General features: G+C 36.8%; 1 protein-coding gene across 2 annotated transcripts in view; it reads right to left on the bottom strand.

Moving 5' to 3' along the window:
- ADGRB3 (adhesion G protein-coupled receptor B3) overlaps window positions 1-15166 on the bottom strand; it is a 693569-nt gene that overhangs the window by 35510 nt on the left and 642893 nt on the right. Inside the window, exons 23-24 of one of the 2 annotated variants that reach the window (XM_053914265.1) lie at window positions 9880-9978; window positions 9389-9560 (exon numbers count right to left, since the gene is read on the bottom strand). In XM_053914265.1, coding sequence (XP_053770240.1) covers window positions 9389-9560; window positions 9880-9978 — 271 coding nt within the window. The remainder of the gene's footprint in view (window positions 1-9388; window positions 9561-9879; window positions 9979-15166) is intronic. The other variant, XM_053914266.1, reaches the window with a different exon arrangement.

The raw sequence follows: 15166 nt of genomic DNA, 5'->3' as shown, positions 1-15166 counted from the left end.
CTTGTTCCCAAACTGAAAGATGTGAAAAGTGACACAGCTAAACAGTTCAGTCAGGGGACCTTTGTCCACTTGTGTTTCTCCACCGCAGGTTCTTGTCCCGGCGATGAGACCGAGATAGGGGTAAACTAAGGGAGCTGTCTGACCTCTTCTCCATTCTTTATTCTAATATTTCTAAATCTGGGATTTCCTGGAAAAAAAAGAATGAGTTGTCTGATATGTGATAGAGTAATAATAAGAAATTGGTAATTAGCACTGTTTGTTATGCAGAAATTTGCACTGGGGAAACCACTCATAAAGTATATGTTTTTAAGAAAAAAACCCCTAAGAACCAATGTCCATAGAGAGGTACCTGCTAATTTGTTTCTTGGTGCCCTGAGATAACTGTTAAAGCAATTTTATAAAGGTAGACAAATATGTTAGAAAATGTTGCCTTCTGAGAACTGTCACCTAAAGACTGTTTGCTATTTCTGAATACTAGCATATATAAAATATAAAGGTGGCACTTGGTAGTACCAAATGTTAATGTAACTGGGGCTCACTAACCACTCTATTTTCAGACCTTCAGTGTGTAGCTGTCAGGGATATTTTTGGCTCACAATAAAATATGCAAAAGCAACTTCCGTAAGCTTCTTTTAAAAACCAACTATGTGATAGCTTGAAGGAAATATAAAAACTATTTTTTAATAGTATACATACATACAAATCAGTGTCTTAAACTATGAAACTCCCAAATATGAAGATGGATTAAGGGCATTTCTATACTGCAGAATGACGTCAACTTCATAAATCAGTCTATGCTATTTAGAAGAAATATAAAACAGAAAAGCATAAAAATCCTCTAGTAATGGTAATAGTAACGGTAATGGTCATTTTAATGGTAATATAAATGCCATAATTTAACTGTTAGAAGTCTCTAACACTTTTAATGCCTGTTACTTCTAATTCAGAAAAATTTGCAGGAGAAATTCCACTTATTCCAAATGCTTCATTTGATGTTTTAAAAAATCTTTAAAATGCATATATGCAATCTAGGTCGATTAAACTTAAGTATTCGTCCAACACTGTTGGAGAAGAATGATTAGACTAGATCTCGCACTGCTGTTTCCTTACCACAGAAAAGGTGCTTCAGGCACGACAGCACCAGGGCAGTGTATCTGCAGCTATTTAGAAACATTTTGATAGTGGACTTTTATATCAGGCAAATAGAGAGAGACATCTTTGGGCAATCAATGTGAATGGTACTAATGGAGAACAACTGAAAAAACTTTAAAAGTCTGCAAGAACTTTAGTTCCAGGCAACAAGAAAATGCAGAAAACAAACAAGCACAAACAGAGTCTGGACCTGGCTATAGCACCCTGAAATTAACATCTGTGCCAAGGGTCATATTTACAATGCTGGACAATAACAGTCTTGGTGTCTTTCCTGCTTTGTGATTAAAATTGAAGAAAAATAATCATTAGAATATTCAAATATTATTTAAGTTCCTTAGGTTAATGATTTATGAATAACAAATCCCTTATTTCAGGTAACAATTTAAAATTTATTTTTAGATATTAAGTTCATTATAACATTGCAATAATATTGTTTTGAAAACTTATGTTAGAATACTAAATGCAATTTTTAAATAGACCTGTCTTGAATCATTAAATACGTAACAGATTATGGCACAATTAAAATTTAGACTTCAAAATTTCCTGTCTTTATAAAACTCTGCCATAGGTCTTTCACCTTAATTTATAGCCAGACAGAGGATTAAAAAGCATGGGGGAAGGAGGGGAGGTGGGGAGTAGTAAAGAACAAATATGTAAATAGCCTTGAAATGTGTAGGGGACTTCGAGGAACTCTAATGTAAAGTTGTGGAGTGAAGAACAGAATGGCCAGAAACATCTTCCAAAATAAGGTGAGGTGGAAAGAACGATCTGTCAAGGTTGTCTTCTGAAAGTATCCTACCGGAGCACCACTGAAGTTACCCTACTTTCTGCTGGGTGCTGCTCTAAAAATTCCAGGAAAAGGCATAAAACCTGTTACACTAGATGGATTCCTGGATGAGACAGGAGTGCAAAGAGCTTTGCTAGGGTGTGTCTTGCTCCTGTCTCTCTCCCACAGGGAGAGCCGTTTGGTTGAGCTCTCAAGCAGCAGCCCGAGGACTTCTCGGTTGGTCCTCGCTCTGAAGGCAGCTTGGCGGAGTGTGACTGAAAGTCCGTGCCAGCTTTGGAGATTGCTGGGGAAGAGTATGGGGCGCTGTTTGGCAGCCTTGCCATTGAGAGAATCATCTCAGGAAAGAGCTGCACTGTTTCAAATGGCTCCGTATTTAGCACCTAGTAGCTCAGACCCCAAGTCTTCACCTTTTAAGAAGACAGTTTTACCTCCAATTATTCTGAGGATCATTTAAGCCAAAAAAAGAGAAATAAAGTTACATTCTTGAAAGAATTTGAGATTGTTACTGGAGGTAAAGGGAATTTCTTATGTGCTGTGTATTTTTATTTTTCCATTACTCAAATGTCAACTATTGTTTCTCTTGATTCATATTTGAACAAATGGCTTGGTTCTTTTTAATCACATTAAATTTCATATAATGTAATCATTAAGTGAACAAGTAAGATTGTTCTCAATTTTATGTGTATTTTGCCAAGTGACGTAAGCAACACAAAGGACTTCACATTATTAAAATATTACCTGACTTCTCTGATAAGGATATAAACAGAAATGGTTTGCCATTTGCTATAGATTGAAGAAAAAACACCGACTTCAGTCCCAAATTTCAGTCCTGATGACTTTCTATTGGAACCCTCCAACACCTCAAGGATCTTTCACTCAATCTAAAATTGTTGTAATTTTTTCCTTTCTGTATCAGTTTTGGGGGGCACATGCCGTTCTCAGATAACATCTCACATACACGATCTGAAAGATGTAACAGCATTTCCGTAGCATGTGAGCGAGAAGAAAAGGGAAGTTACCCGCCAGCCACCACCACCCACGCCTTCCCAGAAAATATTTCATGTTATCCTCATGCCATTCACTTCGAGGCAAAAAATAAAAATTCATGACCTCTTATGTCTTAGATTTACTTTTTAAATGGAGTTGTTTTAGCAGACCAAGCATTTTTAATTTTAAACTTTAAAAAAAAATTGTTTATTTTTAAAGAGAGAGGGAGAGAGGGAGAAAGAGGGAGTGAAATATCAGTGAGAGAAACATTGATAGGCTGTCTCTTTTACATGCCCTGACCCCGGGGATGAATCTGCACTAGGCATGTGCCCTGACCGGGAATCAAACCTGAGACCTTGCACTCTGTGGGATGACACCCAACCAACAGAGTCACTTCGGTCAGGGCTCTTAAATTTATTTCACACCTTTATTCAAGACATATTCAACTCCTGCCACCAGTTTAACCATGTTGCAAGGCAGGACTCAGGTTCTGAAAGGAAAGTGAAGTGGGATCTGCCTGTCCATATGGCCAGGGACTCAGAATTTTGGGTGACAGCAAGCCGTGGCTGGACACTACCTGGCAGATATGGCAACCATGGACTCTGTGTCCCAGTTTGTTCACTGGGCCATCGCACTCGCCTGATTACACGGTCTTGTTAAGCTCCTAACCCCCTGTCTGGACTCAGAGAACCAACATGTGCAGGTTAAGACAGATGCAAGTGTTTACGACAGAATTGCCACGATGCTCAAGTCAGGAAAACCCAATGTGGAGAGAGAGGAAGGATTTATATTCCCCTGCCTAAGAAACGGGATGGCTTTGGGCCGAAGGAGTTCGGTGACTTTTGGAAAAGTACGCAGGAATATAAATGTATCAGCCTGCTTGTGCCGTGTCCGTGTCCCTATGTAAAGGCAGTCTTTATGCTCCCCCCTGCCTGTTCTGGGAAAGGCCAGCTTTATAGAGGTAAATTTAGCCATTCTCCCATTTCCAGGTACACATCCTAATGTATTAAAAACAAAACAAAATCTGTAAACCCTTTTAAATCTTTACACCTGTATTTCTTTTTGACCCTTCAAATTCAGCCTGGAAAAGATAAAGCTCTTAGCAATCCACCCCATTCTCCTTTAAAACCCTGTTCATACACAACTTTCTTCTGAGCAAGCTGAAAAATGTTAGGATGAGTACCATAACCCTCCCACCTTGGGCCACTCACTCTTTATAATCTATTGAACTTTCTTCAAGACATCACTCACAGTGGCCTCTCACCATGGCAACTAAACATCCCAAACAAGAACGCTTTGAAACATTGCTTAATCAATACTCAAATGCCAGCAGTATTGTCTTTTTCTTCGTGCTGCAGTTAGAGCCATTAAAAAAATCACTCTATGTCCAGAATCATATCACTTGCTTTATGCCTTCAGGTACCCCAGGTGGTCCCAGGGAAAAATCAACTTTCTATTATTCACCATAAACTCCCCTCTGTGGACACCATGTGCCCAGTAACCACTCTTCATCTGCCTCTCCTTGAAACTTCCACTATCTCTCCACAGCATCGCTCCCCTCCCCTCCAGGACCTATTACATTTTTGAAGTCTATCACCTACTCCCCCATCTTCAAAGACAAACTGGAAGTCCTGCCTACTCCTCACTAAGGGATAAAACCTTCCACTGCAACTAGCCCTACCTAAGCAAATAGTTAAGCTCGGACTTTCATGCAATTCTCCTTCTGAACGATATCATTTGCAATAGGACCTCTTTTCAAATTGCTATCTAGTTATTTCACCAGCATTGTCCTCATTGATTTTTTAAAATTGTTTTACTTGTGAAGAATATTGGTTTTATATAAGATAGGCAAGGATGCTTGTATGTTTTATAATTCACTGACATGTGTTTGTAAATTATTTGTCTATACTCTTTATGGAAATAAAAACCAAATGGGAAATTGGCAAAAAATAAAAATAAAAGTAAATGGTACAGGCAAGTGGGAGAAAGAAAGAAAAATCTGCTCATGTTTATTTTAAGAATTTTGCTACAAAATAGCTTTATGGGTTTGGATGAAGATCTGGGACCGCATCTTGTACAGCCTGGACCTCCTGCCAGCGCTGGGGAAGGAGACGAGAGGGGCTGGCCCTGCTACACAACAGCCACGGGGTCTTCAAAGGGGAATACAACAAAATCACCCATTTCAGCACTTTCCTTTTTTCCTCCCATTTAGTGAAAGGGGTTATTGGAGTTTATTTTGTGTCACAATCTTGTCATTTTCCCCCTCTGACATCAAGCTGTAAGATTGTCTTAAAGCCAGGCACAGCCAGCGACAGGAGAGATGAGAAGAATGTGCAGGCAACAAGAAAGTGGTTTCCTAGCAACAGAAACTAGTTCAAAGATTTAACTCCCTTGTAGTTTGAATTTCCATAGCAATGTGGAGAACAGTAAATAGTAAATGTCCTCATGGGCTTAATGCAAACGAACTCTAATCAGGAAATGACTGATCAATGGAGGAAAGCATCTATATGCTGCTAGATTCAGTCTTACCAGGTGTTTTACATATTAGCCTGAGAGCTAGGATTTATTACTGAAAGTGATGTGTTGTGATAAATCAGATAGTTTAATTTTTTAAAAAAAATTCATATTGCCTCTTTTGTTTTCTCTTTTGTCAGAGGCATCTACCGAAGTAATTTAAAAGAGAAAGGTGCTCCAGAAGAAGAAACCGTATTTTCAAATATACAAATATTTATGAAATTTAATTATTAAGATGTCAGCTCTAGAGGTCACAATACATTGTTATGCAAATAATAAATTTGCTTTTTTAAAAAGTGGACTATAATTGAGTTCACAGTACCAGAGTGATTTCTCCCTTCCTCCTTGACTTGAAATAACTTTGGTTATAAAATTGGACCACTAAAAGCAAAGGCACTTTCAAATAAATTAAGCCCAAGCACATGACATTTAAAATGGCAGAGTATTTAATTTCTTCTCTCCTTCTTGAACTGCAAGGCTACGTTCCTCCCCTGTGCACACCCACCTCTTTCACAGGGCGATCGCAAAAGCAAATATGGGTAAAGCCATTTGAACTCACATTGGAACAATAGTTAAAGATTAAAAACAACCAAATATGTTAGTGTGTATACAAAAAAATACCGTATCTTGCCATGTGTAAAGAGCACCCACGTTTTTGTGCGTGTTATACACGGGATTATTAAACCCATTTTTACACCCATGGTATGTAATCATTATACCATGTATAATGCGCATCCTTATTTTTCCCTCAAAAATTTGGGCAAAACGTGTGCATTATATGTAGCAAAATACAGCAGAGCCCTGGCTGTGTGGCTCAGTTGGTTGGAGCAGCCATTCACCAAAAGTTTGCAGGTTCGATCTCCACTCAGGGCACATACCTAGGTCGTGGGTTCCATCCACTTGGGGCTCTAAGGGGGGAATCAATTGCTGTTTCTCTCTCTCTCAAATCAATAAATATATATCCTTGGGTGAGGATTTTTACAAAAGTTAGAAATATATACAGATGTGTACACTTCTTATCCAGTCTCTAAATTTAAAATATTTCTTTTGTTGCTTACATACTTTTAAGAAAAAAAAATCCATATGCATTCTCTTGAATTATTGTGAAGAAAATATTTTCAAGTGAAACAAGCAGTAAAGATAATGCTGCATCCTTAGGGCCTTCTATAGGGTTATCAAGTACATTAACAGATGGGAGTCATTACCCAATACTTTACAGGTAGCTATTTAGTCCATTTGCTCTGGTGTCTTTTTGTGGAGTGTCTTGTTCATAGGAGCCGCTGAGGACATGGGAAGATGGTAAGTGTTAGGGCAGTGCAATCACAGGAGATATGAGGTAGACCCATTGCTAGTGTCAGGCAATATACATGTAGAAGGTCAAAAAGATTTCTGTGGCCCCAAAGAGGCCTCCTTATGATGAGGTCCTTGGTATTTCCAAATCTAAAGAAGACTCGTTTAGTTTTTAAGTAATAATTTCCTCTGAGGAATTGTGAAAGAGACTTGCCCTATAATTCAAATCTCTGTGTATTTATGTTTAAGGGTCAATGGGAGAATATTGGCTACATAGTTTTTTATTTCAGTGTTGGGATGAAAGCGAGTTATGACACTGCCATTAATTTATCAGCTATAGAATTATTCAATTTGAACTAATCATTGCAAATGCAACGATAACAGGGCCAATAACCATATTTTGACTCCCCATTAATAAAGAAAACATATTTACAGACACCTATTTTAGCAGAAGCATTTATTATCTGACTTAATTTAATTCTCCTTAAATCACGTTTTCACAGTTGTTAGTCCAATTAGCAAGTATAAAAAAGTTTTCATAGAAATGAATATTTGTGCCAAATATTTTTCTTCATGTAAGCAGCAAAAATGTGATAATAAGCCATCAAAATATGTCATTTTTTTAAACCTGAATATTTTGACCATAGTCTAATGCTATCTAGAAAGCTATTTCTTGTGTTTTTTTTAATCCTCCCCTGAGGATATGGGGGTGAGAGAGAAAGAGAAATGTGAGAGGAACAATGATCTGTGGCCTCGCGCCCTCGTCCCTACTGGGAATGGAACCCTCAACCTTTTGGTGTGCGGGATGATGCTTAACCAACTGAGCCACCTAGCCAGGCGAAAGCTCGTTTCTGAAGAAAAAGTGAGACTCACTTAGAGATGGGACACTTTTCTCCTCTTTAACACCTAGAGTACTAATATCTTTTGAAAACTGCATGTAGATATATCATGTATCTTGCTTAAAACCCACACCATTCATCCTTAGTTGTCAATAAGAAATGCATATCATGTGTCTACTCAGAACAGTTTTGTTAAACATAGTAGAGATAATATGAATACAAAAAACCCATATAAAAGTTATAGTTGGAGAACATACAGCCCTAAATTATTCGATTTCCTCTTAAATTTTACTTAACATTGGTCTGTAAAGAATTTGATGCTTGGGCCCTGGCTGGTGTGGTTCACTGTATTGATTGAGTTCTGGCCTGCAAACTGAAAGGTAGCTGTTTCAATTCCTGGTCAGGGCACATGCCTGGGTTTTGGGCTGGGTCACCAGTTAGCGGGCATGCAAGAGGCAGCTGATAGCTATTTTTCTCCCTCCCTTCCTTTCTCTAAAACTAAATAAATAAAAATCTTTTAAAAAAGAATTTGATACTTGGAAGATTTTTAATGCTGATATTTTAGGTAGAAATTTGTGATAAGGAAATAGTCAAGCTTGGCAACTGTGAATTAGATAAAATTTTAAAAATGATGAAATACACTCTTTTTGCAATGTGAAGTCACTATTTTTCTTTTTTCATTATTTTTCAGCGTATAATATTCTTAGAATACACATTTATGGATTTATAGCTATCATACTAAATTAGCTCAGAAATATTGTTCTCCCCATCTGGTAAATGAGGTTAAAAAAAACAACAAAAAACCTTTGGTTACCTTCACAACTGTAAAACTAGGTGCTGTACTACTGATACACACACGTGTCATTTTGCTCATCATAAAGTTTTCAAACAAGACGGATAATGCAAAATGACAGCCTAGACCATTTTCTCAAAATTATTAGCATGGTACTGTGTCATTGTCTGTTTTGGTCACCACCGTCCCCAGAGTAAATGCTAAAGTGACTCATAAGCCTTGTAAATACTGTGTCAGTGCTTGCAAGCACTCTGAATAATTTTTGCACTGATTGGAAAATAATATTTTATCCGCCAACAAGTCAAGGCTGAAATCCATCACCATTCTGGATGGCTTTTGTGCAATTTAGTGTCTCAGCTTTGAAGGATCACTTCTTTCCCTTGCTGGTGACAATAATCTCAGTCAGGTCCTGGAGAAATGCTATGATTTTAGATTTACAGGTTTTCCCTATCATGCTCTGTTGTGCACTTTTTTTGGTATTTTCTGAGCATAAATATCCATATCCAAATCATCTTTACAGTAACCTGATCCTCAACTCAGTACAGAGACAAAAGAACTGTTTATTAATCTTCAATATTTCCATCTCAATATAAATTAGTTAAGTATGTGGGACCAGGGATATGCTGTGTATAGATGCATAAGTTAGGGACTGGGTTTACGAAATATTACTACATTATGTTTATGAACTATACCTTTTCTAAATATGGCACATTACCCTCTTACCCACCAGTTTTTCTAACAGACTTATCTACACATATGACTCCATCATAGTTTCCCTTGCACCTGGGTCTTGGCACTTCTGGCTGGGTTTTCCTTTGCACCATCCAACATGTTTAATTCATCACCCCCATAGTCCAAGGAATCCTCTTGAACTTTGCCTTAGAACTTCATTTTAGCTTTGACTCCCAAATGACTGTCTTTAAGAAGACTACCTTTGATCTGAAGATCACGATACTACGCGGTATTTCACGAAGAGATACTCTACTAGGCATCATTTGTGTCTCTCCCAGGAATTATATGTCTTACCTCTCTCCGAAGAATGCAGTGGACCATGACTATCACAAAGCCTTGCAATGAATCAAACACGGCAAAGAGTATCTGAAACAATATGGAGCGCTTGTCTGTCATGGCCAGTACTGCAGACATCCACGTCAGAGCCAGAAGGGGCAACACCACACAGGAGCTCCAAAGGGACGCCCTGTTCAGAGATAGAGAAAGCAACATTACGAAGCTGTGTATTGCTCTCCAGGCAGTAACCAAAACCCCCTTCAAGAAAGCATCCTTTTATGTGGCACCAAGATCATTAACTTGGAAACCACAAAACAGATAAACATTTAATAGTTTTATTTATTTTTTACAGATAACCCCACAATAGTTAGAAAGGCAGTTGCCAATTACAAATATTTAAGTATGCTCTTAACTCTAGTATTAGCAAACGTGATTTTTTCCATCAGAGCATTTTCTCACATGCACTGTAAAAGATTTGTAACAAGAAGATGTAAATGATCGGGACTAACATGGCGTTACTGGCGGTGGTGGCTGACAAAGCTGTTGTTGAAACTACTCCACACTTGGCACATTTGAGCGTCAAACCGCTATGAGGCTCACTCATCTGACTGCAAACAAACAGAACACCCACAAAAAGAACAAAATATTGAATTGTCACCAAAAAAGTCGCTGCTGCAAGTTAGCTTTTAAAATACGATTTCATGCAGAAAAGTATATCAGAAATGAATGTTCTAGGTCGTTTTAAAGATACATTTCCACGACACATTATTTTTGTAACATTTACCTTTTAATAATTTGGGCCGTTGTTGCATGCGAAGCACATTTCCATCATTTACACCATAAATGGCCCTTGTGTCTGCAGACCGAAGCTGCCAACACACCGAGTCAAACATAAGCATGTGTTTGTGTAGACATGCAGTGAAAACCCTTTATTCAGACCCCCGGTGAGCCAGTAAGGACTCCCAGCTTCAGAGCTTTTCATTATCGTTTGCAAAGGGCATATAATGCCAATTAAAACCTTCTGAAATGTAGGCATGTATCTCAGAAGTACAATATAGAAGGGTACCTATTTCAGGTCTTCAGCCATTTGTGAAAGGTATAGCCTTTGTCTCAAAATACTTATATTTTGAAATTTCTTGTAGCATCCATGTATTGTCTATATTTTAGGATGATCTGAATATAGGGGCTGATGAAATTTGATGAAATATTAGTTGATAATAAAAAGTGATAGCTTTCTGATCTAATAATACACATTTAACATAATCATTTAGTTCAAAACATTGTTTCATTAAGTTCAAAATATTTTTTCTGAATATTTGTCATAGGCACCATCTAATAGCATTCATATGGTCTCTTCTAGTCTGGAGAATTTTGCAGTAAAATTTGTATTCAAATAATTCAAGTTCAATCTACTATGTCATTGAAGCAAAGTAATACTATACAGAAAAACTTCATTTGTTTTAGGAAAGAGTCCTCGAAAAAGTACTGTTTTATTAGAACATAATCCTTTCAGGAAAAAACAAAAAGAAATTATTGCAATTAAAAGTCAAAACACCTTGAAATAGTTTCTTGTGGCGTAGTTCTCTCATCCATTGCCGTGTGGTGTTTATGTCTAAAGCATGTTTGCCCGGTGGGTTTTTGATTAATAATACTATCACGGAGTTACATTACCATGTGTATAATGAAAGTGGCAGAATCATAAGAGGTTCATAATTCAGAATCGCTGGTACCTTTTAAAGAAGGGCCCACATTTGTGAATAGTGCTTGGGTGGGATAATACACCTGAAAACTATTAAGTAAGTAGCTTGATACGTAGACACCATGAGAAAAATCAAAGCTTTCAGAGTTAGATGTGGGGATGGGGAATGTAATCAGTCCCTTTACTGGTTCAACCCAGGGCATACGTACTAGCCGCATCTGTCCAATATTTTCGAAATCACAGGTAACCACTATTCTTTCCACTGTGGTTCATGAATGCCTCAGTGGGCATGCCAGTGTGTTCGAAATCACTCCCAAATGAGTATGTGGACCAGCACTGTCCACAGCGGCTGAATGTCACACACGTACCCAACTCCAAAGACTCTAATTTAACAGGACGCAGGCATCAGTGTCTTCTAAAGTTTCACAGATTATCCTGAGAACAAACAGGAATGAACACCTCTGCCCTAACTATTCATTTCAGGGTCTTCAGTATTGTTACATTCCACTAGGTTAATATTAAAATGCGTGCCTGAGTCATTTATTGTTTCCTTTATCACAGAAAATAGGCTATTTGGTGTTTGTGCTTCAAACAAGGATGTGGCCATCATTCTCAACCTGAAGGACACCATGCCTCTAGGCTCTAAAATAAGATTGAAAAGCTAAAGATTACTAAAAATAATTTCAGTTCCTAATGTAAGTATTTTAGTCCTGAAAAAAAGTAATTTGAATAAACCTGGACTTTTCTAAAAATGTATTTTAAGACTGTATTTAAAATGTCCGTTTCTCGTTGTTTGAGACTTATTTGAGCCTGGCTAAAAGGACCACACAGGCTGCCTCAGGCAGAGCTGTTGAAGACTATGCCTGACAGTCCTGGTTGGACACCCTTGGAACTCTGCCATTAGCAGTGAATGGAGCAGAGGACAGACAGATTTCCCAGACAGAGATTGAGCATTTTTCCTACTTTGCATGGCCACTGTGGATATTAATGTATTATGAAGAACACACAGTCCAGATGCTACATTGAGTTGGTGTGATGGAAGATAAACCCTTGTTTCTTTGTTATAAGGGAAATTGTACATTGATAAAACAAAAAGTGCTAGCAGTTAAAAGAAAAATCAGTTCAGAGGTAACCAGTATCCACTCGGTCACCAGAGTCTAAACATGGGTCATTTCACTACTCTGTCCAGGTTTTTCTGTCCAGTTCTTGTGTGTGCATGTGTGTGTGTGTGTGCGCACCGGGGGTGGGGGGGGTCTTCAAGTCTACAGGTTCTAGTTCCTTCCCCAATTTCCTTTTCTCTCCGTAGGAAAAAACAGGGATTTTTTTTGTCTATTGGTTTATTGATACTATAAAAATTGTCTGGAAAGAAAAAATGCCTCCTTCCTTTGGAAAAATTTCATGCGATTTGTACAAGGTCCTGGTATAGCAGTCTCCTTAATTTCAGGTGGATCAGGTAAAGTAGTTTAAAATACATAGTAGATAGGAAGTCCCGTTGCAGCAAAAGAGAGAAAATGAAATATTCTGTTGAGGTGTTCTAAAAAAGACACATGCCATTTTATCTTGTTTTCATTCTTTCCAGTTATCATTTCATGTAAGACATGCAATTTCATATTGATATTGTCATAAATCCCCTCTTAGTAAATATATTTTATATATTAGAAAATTTTAATTTAGTTTGGGTATTATAAAACTTGTCCAGCTATTATATTATTTATCAAATAGTCATCACTCATTTGTTTTAAATATTTACTGAACATAAACTACATTCTTGGCAATTTCTAGTAATTGATCATAAAAAGAAGAAAGGGGACAAAGAAACAGAAAAAAGTGGGAATGTCTTGGTATCTTATTTGATTCCTAACAATAATATTTCAAAAGAAATGCTTGATATATATGTACATTCAAACAACCTGAAATGGTCAATATTTACAATTAGGAAGATTACTTGTTGAGTTAATCAGTTAGCTTAGCTTCCTGCTTAATGTTTCTTTAGTTAATTCTGATATTTTTTCTTCACTGAAGTCTTTATTACTGCCCTCAGTGGTTTCTCTGTAAAGTAAAATTAGCTTCAAATATTAGCTTCTAAAAGACTTCTTCCAATCACACCTTGGAATAGAGAGCAACCTTCAATTTACACGTACTTAAGCTAAAACAGCATTTTATATTGTAGATAATTTTTATCCTAGAATCATTCATTTGTTAATAGTTAGACAGTAACCAGTATTGTGTCTTTAATACCATTTCTATTTCTCCATCAGTGGTCTTTGCACCAGAAAAACACTGCCTGATTCAGTTTTATCAGGGAAACATGTAATTTCTTATCATATTTTTACAAATAGAGATTTTAAAATTAATATGTAGATTAAAATAGCTAATTTCTAAATTCATAAAGTGACAGTGTTATTCTTTCTTTCTCCTAAGCCTATGTTATCTCTTACAAAGATCTATGTGAATCGAACTGGATATTACATATAAAATAAATGAGAAAATACTGACTGCAAATTTAAATAATGTACCTTAGCATTATACTCATTCTGATGATCTCATCTCTTTTTCTGACCTCGGTGTTATGAATAGTGGAATCATAGAAGTGTAATTAGCAGAAGTCAGGGTCCTTTGAAAATAACCTGTGCAGCTTGGCTTAGTCACTTCACTCATTGTAACAAAAGCCACCGTTAGTTGAGAGAATGTTTACTACTTGCTAGATACTCTAAGGAATGCGTTATATACGTTATAGTTCATGTGCTGTATTATGAGGGAAGAGTCATCTTCCCCATTTTATAGGTGAGAAGACTTGGCTGCAGAAAGAGTAAGTTACATGCCTAAACACTCACACACAGCTAGCCAATTGCAGAGCTAGATCTTGAGCATGGCTTTTTTTTTTTTTTTTAAACTTCAAAGCTTTATCCTAACCACTAACTTCTCTGTGCCCCAATTTAAAAAAAATATACATGTTTATACCTATAGTGGCAGAACTAAGTTTCTATACCCAGTACTCAGTATGACCCATTTATTCTTACATCATTAATCTAGACGGAAATAACCGAAGAAGCCGATGCTTCAGTTCCAACCATATGTGGCAGACTAACAAGAGTAATAATGTGAAGGCTTTAAAGTTCAACGGTATGGAAAGCTCAGTGTCTGTACAAGTTCACCTCTGTCTATTTAAGGATGCTATGGAGACTCATCTGAAGTGAACTAAGAGTCTCAAAAAGGAAAGTGATTCTCCGCTCAAAAAGGAACTTCCAATGATGTTTTCATTACACCAACTGCAGTTCTGATGTTTGATATGAATGGTGTCAAATTTTTATATTGAAAACTATTAAACCTATTATTTTACTAGAGGAAAAAATACCTGAACTATTTTATCACTACACAGATTGTAAAAACACAAAGGACCCAAAATTCTCACCAGTTGGTTACCAATAATTTAACTTTTAAATAACTTTTATGAACTATTTAATAAATTAGTAGAATTGTAGGGTAAGTTTTGATTAAAGGTATAGTTAAACAGAAATAAAAAAAACTACAAACTTTATAAGGCATTCATATTTCATTCAAGCTTCTAAAAGTTTTTATGATGAAATGATATAATTTTAAAAAGCTGCTATCAGTCTGTTTATAAAATGTCATTAGATACGGTGATACTATAACAATAGTAAAATGCTTTTCTAAATTTTATAAATGGTTAAAATGTGCAAGTAAAAGTTATGAATAACATTTTCTAGGAAGTTATAGTAAAAATGTCACACAGAATGAGCATATATAAGAATAATATTTCATACATGATTATTTCAAGAATTTTTTCTGATATATTCAAGTAATCAAAGAAAATGCAGTGTTTCCTCCCTACTAAGGTTTGCTTGTCCCATTTCAGTTGTGCCACGTACTGGCCTTATGTTCAATGTACCTCCTGTCCTCTGTGACCCAAACTAGCGGGGTTTGAAAACCTGCTAGGACAAAACTTCACCTAAGGATAAGTATTTTAAATCTAACTTTCACATTTAATCTTCTTACCTTACAAACGGGCTATATACATGAAACCGGATTTTCTTAATGGTCTGTTTAATTTTTAGATTTTGGCTACATTACTTGAG

The sequence above is a fragment of the Desmodus rotundus genome, chromosome 11 (assembly GCF_022682495.2).
Source record: "Desmodus rotundus isolate HL8 chromosome 11, HLdesRot8A.1, whole genome shotgun sequence".
NCBI classification, from domain to species: Eukaryota; Metazoa; Chordata; class Mammalia; order Chiroptera; family Phyllostomidae; genus Desmodus; species Desmodus rotundus.
Note: the sequence above shows the minus strand (reverse complement) of the source record. Positions and strands in the feature narration are given on the sequence as shown.